The 25,669-nt window shown below is 42.6% G+C and overlaps 1 protein-coding gene across 11 annotated transcripts in view; it reads left to right on the top strand.

Moving 5' to 3' along the window:
- fam110b (family with sequence similarity 110 member B) overlaps window positions 1-24,523 on the top strand; it is a 216,556-nt gene extending 192,033 nt beyond the window's left edge. For all 11 annotated transcript variants that reach the window (XM_072571597.1, XM_072571603.1, XM_072571602.1 and 8 more), the window contains one exon: window positions 22,302-24,523. In XM_072571597.1, coding sequence (XP_072427698.1) covers window positions 22,583-23,695 — 1,113 coding nt within the window. In that variant the 5' untranslated portion in view covers window positions 22,302-22,582 and the 3' untranslated portion in view covers window positions 23,696-24,523. The remainder of the gene's footprint in view (window positions 1-22,301) is intronic.
- Window positions 24,524-25,669: the final 1,146 nt, after the last annotated feature.

Genomic DNA, 25,669 nt, shown 5'->3' with positions numbered 1-25,669 from the left:
TTAGGAACATGGGACTGGGATATCATAGCAATTACGGAGACATGGCTCAGGGATGGGCAGGACTGGCAGCTTAATGTTCCAGGATACAAATGCTACAGGAAGGATAGAAAGGGAGGCAAGAGAGGAGGGGAGTGGCATTTTTGATAAGGGATAGCATTACAGCTGATCAGAGGGAGGATATTCCCAGAAATACATCCAGGGAAGTTATTTGGATGGAACTGAGAAATAAGAAAGGAATTATCATCTTATTGGGATTATATTATAGACCCCCTAATAGTCAGAGGGAAATTGAGAAACAAACTTTTAAGGTGATCTCGGCTATCTGTAAGAATAATAAGGTAGTTATGGTAGGGGATTTTAACTTTCCAAACATCGACTGGGACTGCCATAGTGTTAAAGGTTTAGATGGAGAGGAATTTGTTAAGTGTGTTCAAGACAATTTTCTGACTCAATATGTGGATGTACCTACTGTTGGGAAATAAGGCAGGGCAGGTGACTGAGGTGTCAGTGGGGGAGCACTTTGGGGCCAGCGACCATAATTCTATTATATTTAAAATAGTGCTGGAAAAGGATAGACCAGATCTAAAAGTTGAAGTTCTAAATTGGAGACAGTCCAATTTTGATGGTATTAGGCAAGAACTTTCAAAAGCTGATTGGAGGCAGATGTTCACAGGTAAAAGGGCGGCTAAAAAATGGAAAGCCTTCAGAAATGAGATAACAAGAATCCAGAGAAAATATATTCCTGTCAGGGTGAAAGGGAAGGCTGGTAGGTATAGGGAATTCTGGATGACTAAAGAAATTGAGGGTTTGGTTAAGAAAAAGAAGGAAGCATATGTCAGGTATAGACAGGATAGATCGAGTGAATCCTTAGAAGAATTGTGGGCGGCACAGTGGTTAGCACTGCTGCCTCACAGGGCCAGAGACCCGGTTTCAATTCCCGCCTGAGGCGACTGTGTGGAGTTTGCACATTCTCCCCGTGTCTACGTGGGTTTCCTCCGGTTGCTCCAGTTTCCTCCCACAGTCCAAAAATGTGCAGGTTAGGTGAATTGGCCATGCTAAATTACCCGTAGTGTTAGGTGCAGGGGCAAACGTAGGGTAATGGGTCTGGGTGGGTTGCGCTTCGGCGGGTCGGTGTGGACTTGTTGGGCCGAAGAGCATGTTTCCACACTGTAAGTAATCTAATCAATATAAAGGAAGTAGGAGTATACTTAAAGAGGGAAATCACGAGAGCAAAACCGGGACATGAGATAGCTTTGGCAAATAGAATTGAGGAGAATCCAAAGGGTATTTACAAATATATTAAGGACAAAAGGGTAACTAGGGAGAGAATAGAGCCCCTCAAAGATCAGCATGGCGGCCTTTGTGTGGAGCCACAGAAAATGGGGGAGATACTAAATGAATATTTTGCATCAGTATTTACTGTGGAAAAGGATCTGGAAGATATAGACTGTCGAGAAATAGATGGTGACATCTTGCAAAATGTCCAGATTACAGAGGAGGAAGTGATGGATGTCTTGAAATGGTCAAGGGTGGATAAATCCCCAGGACCTGATCAGGTGTACCCGAGAATTCTGTGGGAAGCTAGAGAATTGATTGCTGGGCCTCTTGCTGAGATATTTGTATCATCGATAGTCACAGGTGAGAGTGCCCGAAGACTGGAGGTTGGCAAACGTGGTGCCACTGTTTAAGAAGGGTGGTAAAGACAAGCCAAGGAACTATAGACCGGTGAGCCTGACCTCAGTGGTGGGCAAATTGTTAGAGCGAATCCTGAGGAACAGGATATACATGTATTTGGAAAGGCAAGGACTGATACGGGATAACATGGCTTTGTGTGTGGGAAATCATGTCTCACAAACTTGATTGAGTTTTTTGAAGAAGTAACAAAGAAGATTGATGAGGGAAGAGCAGTTGATGTGATCTATATGGACTTCAGTAAGGCATTTGACAAGGTTCCCCATGAGCGACTGATTAGCAAGGTTAGATCTCATGGAATACAGTGAGAACTAGCCATTTGGATACAGAACTGGCTCAAAGGTAGAAAACAGAGGGTGGTGGTGGATGGTTGTTTTTCAGACTGGAGGCCTGTGACCAGTGGAGTGCCACAAGGATCGGTGCTGGGTCCTCTACTTTTTGTGATTTACATAAATGATTTGGATGCGAGCATAAGAGGTACAGTTAGTAAGTTTGCAGATGTCACCAAAATTGGAGGTGTAGTGGACAGCGAAGAGGGTTAGCTCAGATTATAACAGGATCTGGACCAGATGGGCCAATGGGCTGAGAAGTAGCAGGTGGAGTTTAATTCAGATAAATGTGAGGTGCTGCATTTTGGGAAAGTAAACCTTAGCAGGACTTATACACTTAGTGGTAAAGTCCTAGGCAGTGTGGCTGAACAAAGGGATCTTGGAGTGCAGGTTCATAGCTCCTTGAAAGTGGAGTCGCAGGTAGATAGGATAGTGAGGAAGGCGTTTGGTATGCTTTCCTTCATTGATAAGAGCACAGTGTACAGGGGTTGGGAGGTCATGTTACGGCTGTACAGGACCTTGGTTAGGCTGTTAGAATATTGCGTGCAATTCTGGTCTCCTTCTATCGGAAGGATGTTGTTAAACTTGAAAAAGTTCAGAAAAGATTTACAAAGATGTTGCCAGGGTTGGAGGACTTGAACTATAGGGAGAGGCTGAACAGGTTGGGGCTGTTTTCCCTGGAGCGTCAGAGGCTGAGGGGTGACCTTATAGAGGTTTTCAAAATTATGAGGGGCATGGATAGGATAAATAGACAAAGTCTTTTTCCTGGTGTCAGGGAGTCCGGAATTAGAGGACAAGGGTTTAGGGTGAGTGGGGGAAGATAAAAAAGAGACCTAAGGGACAACTTTTTTACGCAGAGGGTGGTACGTGTATGGAATCAGCTGCCAGAGGATGTGGTGAAGGCTAGTACAATTGCAACATTTAAGTGGCATTCGGATGGGTATATGAATAGAAAGGGTTGGAGGGATATAGGCTGTGTGCTGGCAGGTGGGACTAGATTGGGTTGGGATATCTGGTCGGCATGGACAGGTTGGACCGAAGGGTCTGTTTCCATGCTGTACATCTCTATGACTCTATGACTGCTTGTGTGGAGTTTGCACATTCTCCCTGTATCTGCATGGATTCCTTCCAGGTGCTCTGATTTTCTCCCACAATCCAAAAATATGCAGGTTAAGTGAATTGTTCATGCTAAATTGCCCATCGTGTTCAGGGATGTATAGGTTAGGTGCATTATGGGGTAAATGTAGAATAATAGGGTTGGGGAATGGGTCTGGGAGGGTTACTCTTCAGAGGACTTGTTGGACCAAATGACATAGAGAACATAGAGCATAGAACAGCACAGTACAGAACAGGCCCTTCAGCCCACAATGTTGTGCTGACCACTGATCCTCATGTATGCACCCTCAAATTTCTGTGACCATATGCATGTCCAGTAGTCTCTTAAATGTCCCCAATGATCTCACTTCCACAACTGCTACTAGCAACGCATTCCATGCTCTCACAACTCTCGATGTAAAGAATTGTAGGGGTTTCCACATTGTAGGGGTTCTATGTGTGAAAAGATTTGTAGATAATAACAGTTAGGTATTCTAAAATTAATGGGATGAACTTCCATGAGTTGTCCTTTATTTGTGCCATAAATTGCAGTCACCCAGGAAGTGGCTGTTTGCTCCATATTTCTGCCTCTGTTTTACCACAGAAGCCCCAAAATGATTCTCAAACAGCAAAATCTTTAGAATTGGGTAATTTGTGAATGGAGCTGCATGTTCCAACATTGTACATTCACAATACATCAGATACTTTGTTCCTGGAAAACTGCTCAGGCAAGCTGTGCAAAAACTTTGAGTAATGCTCCATATCTCTTTGCGTTTAATATTCATTTATGGATGGTTATAGAGTCATACAGCACAGACCTTTGGTCCAATCAGTCCATGCCGACCATAATCCCAAACTAAACTCGCCAACCCGCCTAGCTTGGTCCATTTCCCTCCAAACATTTCTTATTCATGTACTTATCCAAGTGTCTTTTAAACATTGTAACTGCATCCCCATTCACTACTTCCACACATGAACCACTCTCTGTGTAAAAAAAGTGCGCCCCATGACTTTTTAAAATCTTTCTCCTCTAACCTTAAAATTCTATCCCCAGACTTGAAATCCCCCACTTTATGCCCTCCACCTGCCATTCACCTTTATCTATACCCCTCATAGTTTTATAAACCTCTATAAGGTCACCTCTCAACCTTGTAAGTTCCAGGAAAATAAGTCCCAGCCTCTCCTTCATTTCCGGCAACATCCTGGTAAATGTTTTCTGAACCCCTTCTAGCTTAATAATATGTTTCCTGTAACAGGGCAACCAGGACACACTATTCCAGAAGAGGTTTCACCAACTCCTTGTAACCTTGGTATGGTGTACTAACTCCTATACTCAAAGATCTGAGCAAAGAAGGCAAGTGTACTAAATGACTTCTTAACCACTCTCTCCATGTGTGACACAAACTTCAAAGAATTATGTACCTGAACCCTAGGTCCCTCTATTCTACAACACTACCCAACGCCCTACTTTTAATTGTATAAGTCCTGGCCCTGTTAGTTTTACCAAAAGGCAATACCTTGCATTTATCCAAGTTAAACTCTATCGGTTACTCCTTAGCCCACTGACTCAATTGATCAAGATCCCGAAGATAACATTCTTCACTGTCCACTGTACCACCATTGCAAACTTACTAACCATGCCTCCTATATTTTCATCTAAATCATTTATATAAATGACAAACAAAAGTGGACCCAGCACAACTCCCTATGGAGCCCTGCGGGTAACAGGCCTCCAGTCCAAACAACAACCCTCCACCACCACCCCCAGTCTCCTGTTGTTAAGCCAGTTTTTTTTATCCAGTTGGCAAGCTCACCCTGAATCCCTTGTTATCTTGCTTTACGAATGAGTCTACAATGTGAAACCTTGTCAAAGGCTTCAATCTTCTTAGTTATTTCCTCATAAAACTTCAAGATTGTGAGACACAAATTCCCTTGCACAAAACTGTGCTGACTATCCCTATTCAATCCTTGCCTCTCCAACTGCATATAAATCCTATCTTTGAGAATTACTTCCAACAACGTACTCACTGCTAAAGTCAGGTTCACAGGTCTATAGTTGCCAGACTTCTCCTTAATCCCTCGTTTAACAAGGGTACAATGTTAGCCACAGCAGCATTGTTAAACTGGTAAAGCACTTAAATTTAGATTATACACAGTGTAACTTATGTATGATAATCAACAGTCCTTCATCTTAAAATACTGGTTGCCAAGTGATGTTTAAAAATGAATCATTTCTGCTGTCGGGGAAGTGTAACTTGTGTGAATCTCAATGGATTGTGAAGGTCCTTCCTCAGTGTTGCCAAATGTTTAAGCATTTTTCAATAGGCCACTTCAACAATCGTTTAACTTACACACTTGTGTTGCAAACGTTATGTCACTTAAATCGTTAAAACTTAAAAACTTAGGCAGTTCAAATCACTTCAATTTGCTACGTAACAACTGTTTTTCTTTGCAACATAATTGCAATTCGCACTGTGCCTGCAACAGCACATTGCCTGCCACCAGCAAGAAAACTTCCCTTTAATAGCTCTACTTCTATATGGGCTAAGCTAGTGAACTCGCAAAAGCTGATCGATAATTATAAAAAATGCTGATGCAGAATCTTAAAGAGCTGACAGCCTAAGAACTGCCTTGACATTTAAAAGCTAAGTGATTGCCCAGACTTTGTAATTTAAGTTACAGGAAAATTCAGCTCAGAAATTCCAGGGAGGATGTTTTGGCGTGGATCTTGGGTAAATTAGTTGTCTTCTCCATTCATAGCTGTGCTGTGATTTCTATGCATGTTTTAGATACAATATGCCCATCAGTGCAGTTGGGAAGGAGCAAGATTATACCTCTTCACAACACTTAGACCTGTGAGCCTTACTTCGGTGGTGGTAAAGTGTTGGAAAGGGCTACAATAGAGAGGATTTATAGTCATAATCAAGAAAGGAATAGGTTGATTAGGGATAGTCAATGTGGTTTTGTGAAGGGAAGGTCATGCCTCACAAAATGTATTGAGTTCTTTGAGAAGGTGACCAAACAGGTAGATGAGGGTAAAGCTGTTGATATGGTGTATATAGATTTCAGTAAGGCATTTGATAAGGTTCCCCACGGTAGGCTCTTGCACAAAATACGGAGTCATGGGATTGAGGATGATTTAGTGGTTTGGATCAGAAATTGGCTAGCTGAAAGATGACAGAGGGTGGTGGTTGATTGGAAATATTCATCTGGAGTTCAGTTACTAATGGGATACTGCAAGGGTCTGTTGTGGGTCCACTGTTTTTTGTAATTTTTATAAATGTCCTAGGTGAGGGCAGAGAAGGATGGGCTAGTAAATTTGCGGATGACATAGGTTGGTAGAGTTGTGGATAGTGACAAAGGATGTTGTAGGTTACAGAGAGACGTAGATAAGCTGCAGAGCTGGGCTGAGAGGTGGCAAATGGAGTTTAACGTGGAGAAATGTGAGGTAGTTCACTTTGGAAGGAGCAACAGGAATGCAGAGTACTGGGCGAATGGTAAGATTCTTGGTCGTGTAGTTGAGCAGAAAGAGAGCTTGGTGTCCATGTACATAGATCCTTTAAAGTTGCCACCCAGGTTGTTAGGGTTGTTAAGAAGGCATACAGTGTGTTAGCTTTTATTGGTAGAGACATTGAGTTTCGGAACCTTGAGGTCATGCTGCAGCTGTACAAACTCTGGTGCAGCTGTACTTGGAATATTGCGTACAGTTCTAGTCACCAGATTATAGGAAGGAGGTGGAAGCTTTGTAAAGGGTTCAGAGGAGATTTACTAGGATGTTTCGTGGTTTGGAGGGAAGGTCTTACAAGCAAAGGCTGAGGGACTTGAGGCTGTTTTTATTAGCAAGAAGAAGGTTGAGAGGTGACTTAATTGAGACATATAAGATAAGTACGGTTAGATAGGGTAGACAGGGAGAGCCTTTTTCCTCGGATGGCAATGCATAGCACCAGGGGACAAAGATTTAAATTGAGAGAGCATAGATATAGGATGGATGTCAGAGGTAGTTTCTTCACTTAGAGAGTAGGAGGGGCGTGGAACAACAGTGGTAAATTCGCCAACTTTAAGGTCATTTAAATGGTCATTGGATAGGCATATGTACAAGAATGGAATAGTGCAGGGTAGATGGGCTTCAGATTGGTTCCACAGGTCAGCACAACATCGAGGGCTGAAGGGCCTGTACTGCGCTGTAATGTTCTATGTTCTAATATAACCAGTTCCACAGTTCTCTTTCAACAGTTTTTTAATTCTATGTGCTGCCAGTTTCCTGTTTGATATGATACCTAAATCCCATGCAAGTGTTCCATGTGTCGAGTGTTGAATAAGCTAATGGTTCTGAATGTCCTAATATTCATGTTATACTTAGCCCTAACCTGTCTGATGATGACACATGGTATTTGGGTAGAGGCAGTAGTGATCTGCATAAATATTGGAAGGAGCAGATATATTGAGAACTGTCCTAGAGAGTCCTTCATAATTATGTCAGATTGTTAAACTGATCTGTTCCTATCATGCAATAACCCACCTTGTTATGCAAGATTAGTGCCCCTTGTGTTTGGGCTTTTTCATTTATACTCTATCACTGATAATTTAATTGGTCTGAGACGCAGAATAGAGAAGGGATTCAGTTCGTTCTCTCCTTCAATTTTTTTTAGTTTAAAAAAATTAAGTAGAGGACTGCTTATGGTCTTGGCAACCACATTCAGATGTTTCAGGTAGGGAGGAGAGAGGATAGTGTTTGAACTGTGTTATGGAGAATGAGGAGAAATTGCCTTGAAAAGAGGGTGTGCCTCCGTCATCGGGGAAGATCAGGAAATCACACATGTTAAATCAAACTATCTTTGAGGGATGCAGCTTTAACTTACATCTTCCACCCATCCTGTTTATTTCTTTTAACAAGGGAATGTATAAGCAGCTCACATTTAAATAAAATGAACAGTTTTTTTAAACCTGATTGCAATTTAAAAAATTTTTAGCCCCTTTCCCTAGCAGGGCCCTAAAACACTAATATCTTCACTGGCCCATGACAAAACCAGCCGGTCTGTTGTCCATCTTCCTTAAACTATCATCAATTTTCGTAAAATCTCATTTGGTTCACTAATGCCCTCGTAGGGAAGGAAATCTACCACCTTCACCTGGTCTGACCTGGTCTGTGACTCCAAATTCACAACAATGTGGTTATCTTCATTGCCCTTTGAAATGGCCTAGCAATTAAGGATTGACAATATAAACAAGCTATACCAGTAATGCCCACATTCCATGAAAGAAATTTTAAAGAAGCTTGACTGTGTAACTGATCTGATGTGTACATGCACAAAATCACAGAATTCCATACCTGTGCACAAATTGTCTTTTTGCACACGTGCAGATTCACCCTTGCAATAATATTTCATGGCATTCTAAGGTAGGAGTAGCAAAACATTGATTTAAAGTTCTGTCTGAAGAAATTATGTCCATTAAAATGAAACATTAAAGATTTACCTCCTAATATATTCACATTTTGAAAATTGTGTTAGTGTAATATTTTGCCATATTAACAATAGGGATTTATTTTGTTTGGTATTCAAAAATTCTGCTTTCTTTTCCTTTTATGTTTGATGCTATTTTGTAAGTTTTTAATTTATTGTCTGTGAGTAAATATCACATTATTTGCTCCTTTCTTTCCCTGGGAACAATTTTATTCTGGCATAAGGCACACTGCAACCTACTGGTCTATGATATCAATTCAAAATAGAGAAAAAAAAATCATAAAATCCTGGAGCAAGAGGAGGTACTTCAGTCCCACGAGCCTACTCCACCTTTGATACTATCATAGCTGGACTCATCTCAGCCTGAACTCCACTTTCCTGCCTGCTCTCCATAACCCTTCAACCTGTGACTAATTAAAAATCTGTCTATATAATCCTTAAGCCTACTGAATCTCCCAGCATCCATCACACCCTGGGGGAGTGAATTCCACAGTTTACAACCGCTTTGAGAAAAGGAATTTCTCCCCGTCTCAAAATTTGCATATGTGTTGTCGTTCGAGTTTTCCTTCAAGTTCAGTGAGCTTGTAGTACTGACTTCGCATTAAAGGGAACAGACTTTCTCTATTTACTTCAACACAAGTCTTAAATTTAAAAGCCTGTATTAATTTTTTATTTCATGAAAATGACCAGTATCACAAGTCTGTCGTAATTGCAGTTTTCTTTCCTAGGTCTCAGCATGGTATATGTAAATGCAGTCACCAAGGTTGTACAGTAGTCCCCATGTACCCACGGGGGGTGGAAATGGGAAATTTATCTTCCCAGCAGCCCCCTGGTCTCTGGTTCTGAAATCTTCCTTATAATATATTTGGGCAATGGTAAGCTTTGGGTAACTGAAACCGTGGAAAACATTCCGTGGATGTGGGGGTTGCCCTGTGTATGCCTTTTTTTTTGGGGGTATTCAAAATAGCACTGAGTACACTTAACAGTGCTTAGTCATTGCATGCTATAAATTTCTCATTGCCCCTTCACTGTTATACATGATGGCCCTAACAATAAAGCCCAGAATGGCCTACACTCGTACTTTCAGGGAATTTTTTTTTATTCATTCACAGAATGAGGATGTCACTAGGCCAGCATATACTGCCCATTCCTAATTGCCCAGAGGACAGTTAAGAGTCAACCATATTGTTAAAAATCACACAGCACCAGGTTATAGTCCAACAGGTTTATTTGGAAGCACTAGCTTTCAGAGCACTGCTCCTTCATCAGATGGTTGTGGAGAATAAGATTGTAAGACACAGAATTTATAACAAAAGTTTACAGTATGATGCAACTGAAATTATATATTGAAAAAGACCTGGATTGTTTGTTAAGTCTCTCATCTTTTAGAATGGCCATGTTGACTTTAGTTCTTTCATATGGTTAGGGAAGTTATTTGCGTAGAACTGAGAAATAAGAAAGGGATGATCACCTTATTGGGATTGTATTATAGATCCCCTAATAGTCAGAGGGAAATTGAGAAACAAACTTGTAAGGAGATCTCAGCTATCTTTAAGAATAATAGGGTAGTTATGGTAGGGGATTTTAACTTTCCAAACAAAGACTGGGACTGCCATAGTGTTAAAGGTTTAGATGGAAGATATAGACTGTAGGAAAATAGATGGTGACATCTTGCAAAATGTCCAGATTACAGAAGAGGAAGTGCTGGATGTCTTGAAATGGTCAAGGGTGGATAAATCCCCAAGACCTGATCAGGTGTACCCGAGGACTCTGTGGGAAGCTAGAGAAGTGATTGCTTGGCCTCTTGCTGAGATATTTGTATCATCGATAGTCACAGGTGAGGTGCCGGAAGACTAGAGGTTGGCAAACGTGGTGCCACTGTTTAAGAAGGGTGGTATGGGCAAGCCAGGGAATTATGGGCCGGTTAGCCTGATCTCAGTGGTGGGCAAGTTGTTGGAGGGAATCCTGAGGGACAGGATGTACATGTATTTGGAAAGGCAAGGACTGATTTGGGATAGTCAACATGACTTTGTGCGTGGGAAATTACAAACTTGATTGGTTCTTTGAAGAAGTATTGATGTGGATTGCTGAAGGCTGAGCGGTAGATGTGATCTATATGGACTTCAGTATGGCGTTTGACAAGGTTCCCCATGGGAGACTGATTAGCAAGATTAGATTTCATGGAATAAAGGGAGAACTAGCCATTTGGATACAGAACTGGCTCAAAGGTAGAAGACAGAGGGTAGTGGTGGAGGGTTGGTTTTCAGACTGGAGGCCTGTGACCAGTGGAGTGCCACAAGGATCTGTGCTGGGTCCTCTACTTTTTATCATTTACAGAAATGATTTGGATGCGAGCATAAGAGGTACAGTTAGTAAGTTTGCAGATGACACCAAAATTGGAAGTGTAGTGGACAGCGAAGAGGGTTACCTCAGATTACAACAGGATCTTGACCAGATGGGCCAATGGACTGAGAAGTAGCAGATGGAGTTTAATTCAGATAAATGTGAGATGCTGCATTTTGGGAAAGCAAATCTTAGCAGGACTTATACACTTAATGGTAAGGTCTTAGGTAGTGTTGCTGAACAAAGAGACCTTGGAGTGCAGGTTCACAGCTCCTTGAAAGTGGAGTCGCAGGTAGATAGGATAGTGAAGAAGGCGTTTGGTATGCTTTCCTTTATTGGTCAGAGTATTGAGTACAGGAGTTGGGAGGTCATGTTGTGGCTGTACAGGACATTGGTTAGGCCACTGTTGGAATATTGTGTGCAATTCTGGTCTCCTTCCTATTGGAAAGATGTTGTGAAACATGAAAGGGTTCAGAAAAGATTTACAAGGATGTTGCCAGGGCTGGACGTTTTGAGCTATAGGGAGAGGCTGAACAGGCTGGAGCTGTTTTCCCTGGAGTGTCGGAGGCTGAGGGGTGACCTTATAGAGGTTTACAAAATTATGAGGAGCATTAATAGGGTAAATAGGCAAAGTCTTTTCCCTGGGGTCAGGGAGTCCAGAACTAGAGGGCGTAGGTTTCAGGTGAGAGGGGAAAGATAAGTTTCCTGAAGGGGCAACTTTTCCACGCAGAGGGTGGTACGTGTATGGAATGAGCTGCCAGAGGAAGTGGTGGACGCTGGTACAATTGCAACATTTAATTGGATCGGTATATGAAGGATATGAATATGAAGGGTTTGGAGGGATATGGGCCAGATGCTGGCAGGTGGGACTAGATTGGGTTGGGATATCTGGTTGGCATGGACGGGTTGGAGCAAAGGGTCTGTTTCTGTGCTGTGCATCTCTATGACTCTATATGTAAATCGCAGAACATTTTTTTCAAGCGAACTTTAATAATAGGTGCCATGTTGGCCCAGATAATGCATTGAAGGTGTGAGATGCCCTGTGTGAGGCTGTCTGTGCCCCAATGTTCAGACTGATTCTATTTCTAAAAAAGGGATTTACCCAATCTTACATGGATTCATGCAGTTTTTGCGCAAAATGAAATGTAATTCTGCAAATACAGATTCACCCCACAAACCTATATGTGGGATTATGTGTGTGGGGTGGTATAAGCATCTGTAAGAGAGTATGTGTATGTGTGTGAGTCTGAATGTAAAGGGGTATAGATCTGTGAGAGGATGCGTGTATGGGTGTGCATGTGTGAGCGTATGACAGAGGGAGTGCATGAGTGTATGGGTTCTGTGAGTGCAGTGGGGTCACCTGGAGTGTGACATGAACCCAAGGTCATGTTGAGGCCCTCCCTATAGGTACCGAACTTCACTATCAGCCTCTGCGCTACATTGCGTTGTTGCCTGTCCCAAAGACTTCGAGGAGAAAGTGAGGACTGCAGATGCTGGAGATCAGAGCTGAAAATGTGTTGCTGGTAAAGTGCAGCAGGTCAGGCAGCATCCAAGGAGCAGGAGAATCCATATTTCGGGCATGAGCCCTTCTTCAGGAATGAGGAAAGTGTGTCCAGCAGGCTAAGATAAAAGGTAAGGAGGAGGGACTTGAGGGAGGGGCATTGGAAGTGGAAAGAGGTCAAGGTGAGGGTGATAAGCCAGAGTGGGGGTGGGGGCGGAGAGGTCAGGATGAAGATTGCAGGTTAGGAAGGCGGTGCTAAGTTCGAGGGTTGGGACTGACGTAAGGTGGGGGGAGGAGAAATGAGGAAACTGGAGAAATCTGAGTTCATCCCTTGTGGTTGGAGGGTTCCTAGGCGGAAGGTGAGGCGCTCTTCCTCCAGCCGTCGTGTTGCTATGGTATGGCGATGGAGGAGTCCAAGGACCTGCATGTCCTTGGTGGAGTGGGAGGGGGAGTTGAAGTGTTGAGCCACGGGGTGGTTGGATTGGTCAGTCTGGGTGTCCCAAAGGTGTTCTCTGAAACCTTCCGCAAGTAGGCGGCCTGTCTCCCCAATATAGAGGAGGCCACATCGGGTGCAGCGGATGCAGAAAATGATGTGTGTGGAGGTGCAGGTGAATTTGTGGCTGATATGGAAGGATCCCTTGGGGCCTTGGAGGGAAGTAAAGGGGGAGGTGTGGGCGCAAGTTTTGCATTTCTCGCGTTTATAGGGGAAGGTGCCGGGTGTGGAGGTTGGGTTGGTGGGGGGTGTGGATCTGACGAGGGGGTCACAGAGGGAGTGGTCTTTTCGGAACGCTGATGGGGTGGGGAGGGAAATATATCCTTGGTGGTGGGGTCCGTTTGGAGGTGGTGGAAATGACGACGGATGATACGATGTATATGGAGGTTGGTGGGGTGGTAGGTGAGGACCAGTGGGGTTCTGTCCTGGTGGCGGTTGGAGGGGTGGGGCTCAAGGGCGGAGGAGCGGGAAGTGGAGGAGATGCGGTGGAGGGCATCATCAATCACGTCTGGGGGGAAATTGCGGTCTTTGAAGAAGGAGGCCATCTGGGTTGTACGGTATTGGAACTGGTCCTCCTGGGAGCAGATGAGGCGGAGATGAAGGAATTGGGAATATGGGATGGCTTTTTTACAAGGGGCAGAGTGGGAGGAGGTGTAGTCTAGGTAGCTGTGGGAGTCGATTGGTTTATAGTAAATGTCCGTGTTGATTTGGTCGCCCGAGATAGAAATGGAAAGGTCTAAGAAGGGGAGGAAGGAGTCTGAGACGGTCCAGGTAAATTTGAGGTCGGGGTGGAAGGTGTTGGTAAAGTGGATGAACTGTTCAACCTCCTCGTGGGAATCCCCTGCCTTGGAGGATGGTTACCTGAAAGTCCGAGGTTGAATGTCCCAGACTGCTGGGGGGAACACTCCTGTCTGTTGATTATTATGCAGTGTCCATTCATCCATTGCCGTAGCCTTTGCTCGGTTTCACTGATGTACCATGCCTCAGGACATCCTTGCCTGCAGTGTATGAGATAGACAACATTGGCCGAGTCACATGAGTACCTGAGACACTGATAGCCTTATGATGCTATACTTCTCCAGCTTCCACCCGAAACATATTAAAATAGCCATTCCCTATGGACAAGCCCTAGACACTCACAGGATCTGTTCAGATGAGGAGGAACGTGACAGGCACTTGGAAGTACTCAAGGATGCCCTCATAAGAACAAGGTATGATGCTCAACTCATCGACCGCCAGTTCCGACGTGCCACAGCAAGGAACCATAATGACCTCCTCAGGAGACAGACACAAGCTGCAACCAACAGGGTACCCTTCCCAGGAGCTGAAAAACTACGCCATGTTCTTCACAGTCAGCAACACATTATCAGTGAGGATGAGCACCTCACCAAGATCTTCCCCATGCCTCCACTTCTCGCCTTTAAGCAGCCACCCCAATCCTCAAACAGATCATTGTTCACAGCAAACTGCCCAGCTTTCAGAAGACCATATAACCCTGTCATGGCGAATGCTACAAGATATGTCAGAAAGTCGACTTGGATACCACCATTACGCATGGGGATTCCTCCCACCATGTATGTGGCAGATACGCATGTGACTCAGCCAACGTTGTCTATCTCGTACGCTGCAGGCAAGGATGCCCTGAGGCATGGTACATTAGTGAGACCGAGCAGAGGCAATGGGTGAATGGACACCACACAACACTCAACAGACAGAATGTTCCCTCCCAGTCAGAGAACACTTCAGTGGTCTGGGACATTCAACCTCGGACCTTTGGGTGACCATCCTCCAAGGGGGACTTTGGGACAGGCAACAAAGCAAAGTGGTCGAGCAGTGGCTGATAGCCAAGTTTGGTACCAATGGGGATGGCCTCAACCGGGATCTTGGATTCATATCACACTAAAGGTGACCCCACTGCATGACACACTCTCTCACATGCACGTGCATACACTCCTGCAGACCCAGAGACTCACGCAGACCCTCTCTCATACACAAGCTCTCTCTCATGCTCACACATACACATCCACACTCTCACCCATACATGCACCCTCTCATACTTATACCCCTTTACACACACTCATACACATACTCGGTCACAGACACTTGTACCCCTGTGTGTGCACGCACACACACATATGTTCGTGGGGTGAATTTGTACTTGCAGAATTACATTTTATTTTGCTCAAAAACTGCATGAGTTCATGTAAGATTCTGTAAGTCCATTTTTTAGAAAGAGAATCAGTCTGAACATTGGGGCACAGACAGCCTCATATAGGGCACCTCACACCTTCAATGCATTATCTGAGTTGACATGGCACCTATTGTAAAAGTTCACTTGAGAATGGTCTTTTTCAAAATATAATTTCAGTTACATCACACTGTCAACTTTTGCAATAAATTCTGTGTCTTACACTCTTATACTCCACAACCACCTGATGAAGGAGCAACGCTCTGAAAGCTAGTGCTTCCAAATAAACCTGTTGAACTATAACCTGGTGTTGTGTGATTTTTAACTTTGTCCACCCTAATCCAACACAGGCACCTCCAAATCATAATCATATTGCTGTGGGTCTGGAGTATATGTAGGCTAGACCAGGTAAGGTTGGTAGATTCCTTCCTGAAAGGACATTCATTAGGTAGATTTTTCCTGACAATTGATAATAGATTCCCAATCCAGACTTTTTTTAATTGAATTCACATTCCGCTATCTGCCATGGTGGAATTCAAACCCGGGTTCCCAGAAAATTACCTGGGTCTCTGGATTAACAGTCCAGCAATAATGCCACTAGGCCACTCCCCAGTCTACACAGGGGTTACAGCCAGTTTCAGTGGAATACTGATGTGAACACTAACACAGTGTTCCAACTGAAGTGACCAGTGAAGTTTGTCCCATTAGATGCCACTGTTGCATTACAAGGAAGGAAATCTATATGGGGCAATGACATCAGACTTCACTGTCATGACTCTCTCCCCTGAAGTGGAATTGTCTTTACATGGCAAGGAATTAACACCTTCAGAGAGGAAGTAAATATTTCATTATTTACATATTTAACAGTTCTGTTGCCTGGTTTTACAAAGGAACGAGATACCTACTGATATATTTTGGCTTTATTGAGCATGTTTTCCTCAACTGTCTCGAAATTAGAGCAGAAAGTGCATTTGCTGTTTGGACTCCCTTTTGCATGTTCCTCTGGAACATAACCTGAGTGTTTTTGGTCACGTGCTTCACCATTTCTCCTTGGGATGGTTCTGTTCTAACAATATTCTCATGCATTCAAATATATCAAATTTCCAACAGCTGACGCATTCTTTTAAAAAGCTGATGATTCAAAATAAAGTCAACAGTTGAAAATAACTTCAAATATAGTCCCATATGATTAAATTCCACCTTAAAAATTTAAGGTGGCTAAATAAATTTCACTGCATTGCACTCCGAAATTCTGTTTGTCTGTCTGAAACCCAGTCTCTTAAGCAAAGTGGGGCTGGGGATTGGAGGGATAAACATTGCAATTTCTACTCTCAGTTTAATTATGTTCAATGTTCCAGCTGTCAAATTATAAAGTGGAAAATGCAAGTTTTTCCCATCAGTAGAGCTTGAAAAGGAGACATTCTGGATAAAATCCAAGTTTTCACCATGTTTTTGCATAGCTTCGTGCTTTTTTAAGACTACAGAATTCATCAGAATAACTGATGCATGAAAAGCAATGAAAATAATTTTTCTCTGATACTTTGAACTTTCAACATTTATGTAATGCCACAACCTATTGGATGTTTGTAAAGGGAAATCCAGACTTTCAGTTTCTGCTTTATTCTGGAATCTCCAGGACATCTGATATGCAAGTTGCAACGACTCAATTCATTTTGATTTGTTTTGATTTATTACAGTCTCATGTATGTAAGTACAGAGAAAAGTTTTGTTTTACAAGCAGTTCAAGCACATCAAAGCAAACAAGAATGTTCTGATCATAGGGTGCTTGGACACAACAAGGCATACAAAGTTACAGCTGAACAGGAGATGCACAAAGCAAGATCAACATTATTTAAAGTCAGAGGAGTCCATTCAGCAGTCTAATAACGGCAGGGAAGAAGCTGTTCTTGAACCTGCTGGCTCGTGTGTTCAGGCTTCTGTATCTTCTACCTGATGGAAGAGGTTGTAGGAGAGCATTAGCAGGGGTGGGATGGGTCTTTGATATTGTTGACAGCCTTTCTGTGGTAATGAGAAGTATAAATGGAGTCCATGAATGGGAGGGTGGCTTCTGTGATGGTCTGGGCTGTGCACACATCCTTCTGTAGTTTCCTACAGTCCTGGGCAGAGCAGTTGCCGTATTAGGCAATTATACACCTGAACTGTATGCTCTCAGTGGTCTGTCTGTAGACGTTGGTGAGAGTCTTTATGGATTTGCCGAACTTCCTAATGAAAACAGAAGTTGTTGGAAAAGCTCAGCAGGTCTGGCAGCATCTGTGAAGAGAAATCAAAGTTAACTTTTGGGCCTGGTGACCGTTCCTCAGAATTTCCTAAGCTGCCTGAGGAAGAAGTGGGCTTCATTTGGTCTCTCTATACACTTCAATTCTCTGTTGATAGATATTTATGTAACATAGAATCTTAAATACAATTGAGCTATCTCTTTAGTATGACTTCTGTCTGAAAGCTTCAAACAGCTGGGGCATTCTTAGATGTTATTTCCTCAAAAACCAGCCAGGAAGCCACCTGACCAGGCTAATGAGTGTATGTTTAAGCTCTGTACAAATGACATTTTTAACCATTAAAGAATATTTTGTTGCAAAATGTTTGAAAGTGAGATTCTTTTTGTATGGAGGAGGCTTTTTTTTTTACTTTTACATTTGAAATAACAAGTTATTAATCTATTCAGAATCTTCAGTTATAAGCCTGCTTTTGAACACGTGATTCTTGCAGGTAACAGTGGGTTCCTTCTGAAAATATCGTCAAAGTTTCAAAAAAATTCAACATTTTCCCTATGCAAGTTCTGAATGCATATACAGTCAGTTCTGCTATCATGTGGTAGTTCCGTTCTCATGCAATCTCATATTGGCAGCATGGTGGCTCAGTGGTTAGCATTGCTGCCTCACAACGCCAGGGACCCAGGTTCGATTCCAGCCTCGGGTGACTGTCTGTGTGGAGTTTGCATATTTTCCATGCATCTTGTGTGAGTTTGTTCCGGTTTCCTCCCACAGTCCAAAGATATGTAGGTTACGTGAATTAATCGGGGGAAAGGTAGGGGAATGGGTCTATACGGTTACTCTTCGGAGGGTAGTGTGGACTTACTGGGCCAAAGGGCCTGTTTCCACACTGTATTTTATTTCTAATTTATAGGATTAGATAGGGTCGACAGTGAAAGTCTTTTTCTTCGGATGATGATGTCGGCCTGTATGAGGGGGCATAGCTACAAATTGAGGGGTGATTGATTTAAGACAGATGTCAGAGGCAGGTTCTTTACTCAGAGAGTGGTAAGGGTGTGGAATGCCCTACCTGCCAATGTAGTTAACTCAGCCACATTAGGGGCATTTAAACAATCCCTAGATAAGCACAGGGATGATGATGGGATAGTGTAGGGGGATGAGCTGAGAATAGTTCACAGGTCAGTGCAACATCGAGGGCCAAAGGGCCTGTTCTGCGCTGTATTGTTCTATGTTCTACAAGAAAATTGTGTTTGGCAACATCGTTAAACTAATGTGGCCGGAATCACATTATAACCAAAAAATGCTTTAACTCTTTGTACTTTCGAAGCAGTGTCACCAATTTGTCAATCGTGTTGTAACGAATTCATGTTAAAATGTGCGCTATAGCAGAACGACCTGTATTCATTGTCCAGCTAATTTTAGGTTTCTTCCCTGACGCAACCTGAATTAGTTCTGAGATACAGAGCACAGTGTTATGAGTGTGTTTCTAAACATTATTTCTTCTGTTCACTTTGTTCCAAATGTGGTAGACATCCAACAGTGATTTTTCAAAGTGATAAGATTGCAGATATTTTAGACAACATTCATTCGCAGACATATGATAGAGTCTGTATATTTATTTTTGTAGTATGGTGTTGCATTGCGAAAATATGAAAGGATGCTTAGGAAATTGCCTCAAAAAATTATTCGAACCCAATCCATGAGCAGCAACTTCCTTCAGCTGATATTGGCCATTTCTGCACCTTGCTCCTTAGACCAACTGCTGATGATATCAGTCACTGCCCCTTTTGGGAATGTTCGAAGCTCAGATTGTGTACTTGGAGGTAGAAGGTTATTTTGAAGTGGTGGAGCAGACTGTTTTGTATCTCTCTCTAGTCTGTTGCTCCAGCCCTGAATGTAGTATATGGTAGGGAGCTCACAGGCAGATAATTTGCAGTCATACAGAATTCTTGACATATGAGCTGTGGGCTGCTACACAGCCCTAGGAACACACAACCCTGTTTAGCCATGTTTCAATTAAGATTATAGAAGACTAAGCCAGGAACAGCACTGAGCATGCCTAAAAATAAGATGCCAACCAGTGTAGCTACGAAACAGTAGAAAACTAAATGGTATAGGCAGAACTATGCAATTCCATAACAAATAGATCAAATCAAAGCCCTGTAGTTCTGCCACATTCAGTTGTGACTGGTGTCACTCAATTAATTGACCTTTCCAACAACAAAAGCTCAGGACTGGCAATGCACACTGCTAGTTGCACTGAATTTGCAAGTACTCAGAATGAAGCAGTCTGTGCCTGCTTGAAGCAAGATCTGGGTAACATTCAAAATGGAAATGATAAGTCAAAGTAACATTGTTTCTGTACAAGTATCTGACAATATCCACCTCCAATAAGAGTCAGTCTAACCAATTTAGCTTGGCATTCAACAACATTATCATCACTGAATTCCCACGCAAAGAACAAAGAAAACTTACAGCCCAGGAACAGGCCCTTCGGCCCTTCAAGCCTGAGCCGATTCCAAATCCACTGTTTAAACCTATCGCCCAATTCCTAAGCATCTGTATCCCTCTGCTCCCCACCTCCTCATGCATCTGTCCAGACGCACCTTAAATGAATCTACCGTGCCTGCCTTTACCACCTCGGCTGGTAACGCCTTCCAGGCACCTACCACCCTCTGTGTAAAGTACTTGCCGCGTGTATCCCCCTTAAACTTTTCACCTCTCACCTTGAACATGTGGCCTCTCGTTATTGAATCCTTCACCCTGGGAAAAAGCTTGTCTCTATCCACCCTGTTGATACCCTTCATGATTTTGTAAACCTCAATCAGGTCCCCCCTCAATCTCCTTTTTTCTAATGAAAATAAAGCTAACCTACTCTTCTGTTCTTAGCTGCCTGGATCTTACGTCTGCTTCCCTTTTCCTCTTGGCTAGTTGTACGATTTCTCCTATCATCCACAGTTTACGAATCTTGCCTTTCCTATCCCTTGCTTTCAATGTGACATGCCTATCCTGCACTATCTTTAACCTAGCTTTGAAAACCTCCCATATATCAAATGTGGACTTCCCTTCAAATAGTTGTGTCCAATCCACATTTCCCAGCTCTTGCCTAATTTTGATATAATTAGCCTAGGCCCAGTTTAATACTCTTCCCTTAGAGCCACTCTCATCTTTGTCTACGAGTATTCTAAAACGTACAGAATTGTGGTCACTATTCCCAAAGAAATCTCCCACTGCAACTTCTACCACCTGGCTTGGCTCGTTCCCCAGTACCAGGTCCAATATGGCCCCTTCCTTTGTCGGACTATTGACATACTGCTCTAGAAAACTCTCCTGGACGCTTCTTACAAATTCTACCTCATCCAGACCTTTGACAGTAAGTATATCCCAGTCAATGTTGGGAAAATTAAAATCTCCCATCACCACCACCCTGTTGCCTCTACATCTTTCCATAATCTGTTTCCTAATTGTTATTCTATCTCACGCTCACTGGTGGGAGGTCTGTAATACAGCCCCAACAATGTGACTGCACCCTTCTTATTTCTCAGCTCCACCCATAATGCCTCAATACTCAAGCCCTCCTTAGTGTCCTCCTTTAGCACAGCCGTGATATCATCCCTGACCAGCAATGCAACTCCTTCCCGCCTTTTATTTCCCTCCCGTTCCTACCTGAAGCTTCTATATCCATTGCATTCAAGACAGTCACTAAAGTCAGAACTAGATCACCTAGATAGAATATGTGTCCACAAGACCAGCTTAGACACTGATTATTCTGTAGTGAATAGCTCATCAGAGCTTTTCGACCATCAACAAGGCACAAGTCAGCCATCTGATAGAATACTTCTCACATACCTAAATGATTGCAGTTGCGTCATTGCAGAATTAATAGGAGTCAGAGTGAGCCACATGACACTTCTAATCTACTTTGACATTAAACCCAGGCTGATTTACCTCAATTCCTTTTGTATCCTTTAATTCCCTTAATATCAAAAATTAAGATCCTGGAATTCCTTCCCTAAGGGCATTGTGGGTCTGCCTAAAGCACATTGACTACAGTGTTCAACAAGGCAGTTCACCCCCACCTTCTCAAGGCTAACTAGGAATGCAAAATAAATGTTGCCCAGCCAGCAACATCCCTAAGTGAATCAAAAAAAATTCAACCGTTCCCATGTTTCATGAGCAAATGAAAAGAACAAAAAAAAGTCAGTGATATCAAGGAAAATGTGGTAAAATTCTGCATTTAAGTATTACCTGCTTAAAGGTGCATTGTAGTATCAAACTAAAGTATTGAATTGCAAAATTAAGTGTACATTTTTCATTTTTTGGGAGGAAAATTGGTCACTTGTCCCAATTTATTGCCGATGTTAATAACACATGAACGGACTTTTCCTGTGGTTAACTTTATGTTTCAGATTTGTTGTATTGGCTAAATGTAACACAGACACGAAAATGGTTTTATCTTTCTCGAGAACAAAGTCACTGAACCTGTACAATAACAAAAGATCCAGCATTCGAAGTATTGGGTGTGTTAATATGTGTATGAATAGTTCTTTAAAATTGAACAAACAAGTTGGCATTGCCCTTATCCCATCTTGAAATAAACTCTCAAATGTGCCTGGATGGTCCATGACATGTACAGCAACTTAGGTCTGTTCAGCCTGTCTTTGGGCCAAGGTCAGCATCACTTGGCTGAAGTGAGCCTTCATTCCCAACAGAGACAGCTATTAATATTGATCAGTTATTGCCAATATACAATGGTACAAAATCTTGGTGCGAAGCTAGCTTGTACGACAAGGTTATTTTTAAAGATCACATTTGGCGCATTTGATGTATTTTAGCACACAATTGATAATGCAGGTTTTCATTTGTATGTCCCCAGATGATTTGCTGCATTCTTACTAGCTAATCACCGCAAACCAGGTACTTTTTCACCTAGTGATACTAACATCGTTGGTTATTCTCTATTTCAGATCCCTGCCTGGAATTGTGTAGGAAAGAACAGACAAGTCTCCCAAATCTCTGTCAGCATCAAAGAAGCAGCAGCACAGAGGAATACCAAGTTGTGTCTCGGGGCCCTTTGTACAAAGAGAACACTGATATTTATGAGGAATGATATAAGGTTCTGCTGATAATATTTGCAGCATAAGATCCTTCCTTCCTTCAGTCTGTTTGTAATACATGATTCAACACAGTGCATTTGGAGTTGCTCAACACAGATTCCAAGACGGCTGCTGGGGACAGGCCATCGAGCATGCCTACAGAAATGCTCCAAGCAGATAGCATGGTCAAACCTGTTGGTTCAGCAACCACCTTCACATCAGCTGTTCCTCTTCGCATACTAAATAAAGGGCCAGACTATTTTCGAAGACAGGCAGAGCCTAACCCGAAAAGACTGAGTGCCGTGGAACGGCTTGAAGCTGATAAAGCAAAATATGTGAAGAGTCAAGAAGTCATCAATGCCAAGCAGGAACCAGTGAAACCGGCTGTGCTGGCTAAGCCGCCAGTCTGCCCAGCAGTCAGGCGGGCAGCAGGTACCCCTTCACAAAAGCTGTCTAACAATCATAAAGCAGACAGCACTGCAAAAAGAGAAAACTTGAATCTAGAAATTTTGAAGAATATCATTAATAGCTCGGAAAGTTCCACCTCAGGATCAGTGCACAAACACACTGCACGGAACTGGCCCCAGCATAGACCTGCATCTACAGAAATCAACAGGCGCATATTTGCAGAATCTATTCAGGTGTACAGTAACCAAGGCCACGGCAGTCTACAGGGAGGCAACCTGAATGTAACCAAGCGATTGTTTGAAGACCAAGTCAGTGATTCAGCCCTGCATATTTCTCACAGTTCAGCAGATGTGAGGAGGGTTGCTGAAGGGAAGCCTCTAAACCCAATCCCCAGCAGCAGTTCTGCTCCTCCTGTTCTCCCCAAACCTAATATTTCAACATGTAATGCACCCAAGTCACCAGCACAAACCCCTCCAGACTTGCCCAACAATCCAAGCAGACGGCCATCACTTCACCGCTCCAAGTCTGATCTCAGCGATCGATACGCCCGTGCCAATGCTGACGTAGAGCGATTCTTTAATTACTGTGGACTCGATCCTGAAGAACTTGAAAACATTGGAATGGAAAACTTCACAAGGGCGAATTCGGACATAATCTCTCTGAACTTTCGCAGTGCGAGCATGATCAGTTCAGACTGTGAGCAGTCACGACGGAGCAATGATGACCTGACAGATGACGAGGAAGCTAATGATCGTGTACCATATGGTATTTCAGCTGTGGAAAGGAATGCCAGGGTGATTAAATGGTTGTATAGTTGCAAACAAGCTAAGGAATCCCAGAAAATATCTCATGTTTAAGAAAGGGACAAAAACTAGGGTTGAGTGAGATATTTTTGTATTTTTATTTTGTCTGTGAATCTTTTAGTTGTGAAGAATTGCGATGTCTACTGGGATATTTCTTGCAGATCTCAATTCCACTGTGTTGCTAGCTGTCTGTTCTTTCATTGCATGCCCATTGACTTGAACTCAGAATTGGCCTATACTTCAAATGATATGAAGACATGGACGTTTCAGTTGTATTAGATATATGCCTATATACACATGTATTGATCAAAAACAGCACGGGGTACTATGTCCACATTTTATTGTGCATTTCAAACAATTATATATGAGAACAAATGGCCTTTATTGTGATAGAATCTATTCATAAATAATTGTAACCAGGAGAAAGGAAAAGCATCTGTCTGCAACATTGCGATGGCAGTCATTTTGGTCTTGAAACGCATGGTACAGCCCATGTAATCTCTAATAGTCCCATGTAACCTGTAATAGTAGTGAGTTGTCTATAATGTTTCTCTTGAAGCTGTCCAGTTTAATGCATCAGCACGGTTCAGCTCTGACAATCCATGTCTTCCAAATCTGCTTTGACTGCCAGTCTAACTGTCTGCTGTAATGTGGTGCTCAGAAGTGAAAAGTACAGCGGGTGATCTCATTAACTTGTTCATTGTTGCTTTTTAATATACTCCAGTACTGCACTTCATTTCATAAAAAGGCTGGTGCCTGAGCTGATGGGGAAACCAGATTTTTTTTTGTATTATATAATTGCTGTTGTAAATACTTTAAAGATGTTATCAGATCTGTAAAGAAGAATCTGTTATACGAATAAATAGTTTCCAGTTCATTCATCACCGTTCTTGATTTTAGCTTTTTCATTCATAACGCTGAAGTTGCTTTAGTTTCAATGTGAACATTTCCAAAAAGGTTTACATTGTTGACTACTTTTTTTTATTCCTATTGAGTCAGTTGAGATTCATGGAGTGTCAGTGCACTGCAGGCAATGTTCAGTAATTGTCTTCGTTTTCAAAACGTCATTTCAAATTTTAGAAATGTATTGGGCTATTAATCATGCTCACTACTGTAACGTGATCTCTTCTAAAGGCTATAGGAAGATTCCAAAAGTGTGACATTATAATGCTTTAAATCTGCAGCAAAAAATGTAATGCTGATTTGGAATTATATCCCAAGTGTTCAGTCACAGGGAAGGTAATTTTTGTTTCACGTTGTGTTTTAGAAAGTTATATCTTTAAACTATAATTATGTACTTTATACATTTTCTTTTTTTCATTTCAAATCCTCAGCAAGGGCAGTCAGTCCTCACTTCCATCCTCCTGTACTCAAGTCTGATGCTCTCTTTTAAAATATCTGTCTGTGTTTCACTAAAGCTGCAATAAAGGATCACAGGTAGTATAATTGGACTCAAAAGAGAAGCTGGTGTCTTGTTCATAGTAGAACGTAACTTTAACAGTGGGTGCTAAAAATATCAAATAAAATCAAAATTGATAAAAATTCACAGCAGTTGAAAGAAAAGATTCTGGAACACTGGTTAATGGTTTCACATGAAGCGTTCATTCCTTTTAGCCCCATATGGAGGCAAATATGCAGGTGGGTGGCTGCATATGTTTATGCCACCAACTAACATAAATCTGTGTTAAGACTCGAGTGGTGCTGGAAAATCACAGCAGGTCAAGCAGCATCCGAGGCACAGGGAAATCGACATTTCGAGCAAAAGCACTTCATCAGGAATGAGACTGGGAGCCTCGGGAGTGGAGAGATAAATGGGAGGGGGCTGGGGCTGGGGATGGGGAGATGGTAGCTGAGAGTGTAGTATGTGGATAGAGGTGGGGGTAAAGGTGATAGGTTGGAGAGGAGGGTGGAGTGGATAGGTGGGTAGGAAGATTGACAGGTAGGACAGGTCATGAGGATGGTGCTGAGCTGGAAGATTGGAACTGGGGTAAGGTGGGGGGAGGGGAAATGAGGAAACTGTTAAAACTA

This window comes from Chiloscyllium punctatum, chromosome 5 (genome assembly GCF_047496795.1).
Source record: "Chiloscyllium punctatum isolate Juve2018m chromosome 5, sChiPun1.3, whole genome shotgun sequence".
Classification (NCBI taxonomy): domain Eukaryota; kingdom Metazoa; phylum Chordata; class Chondrichthyes; order Orectolobiformes; family Hemiscylliidae; genus Chiloscyllium; species Chiloscyllium punctatum.
Note: the sequence above shows the minus strand (reverse complement) of the source record. Positions and strands in the feature narration are given on the sequence as shown.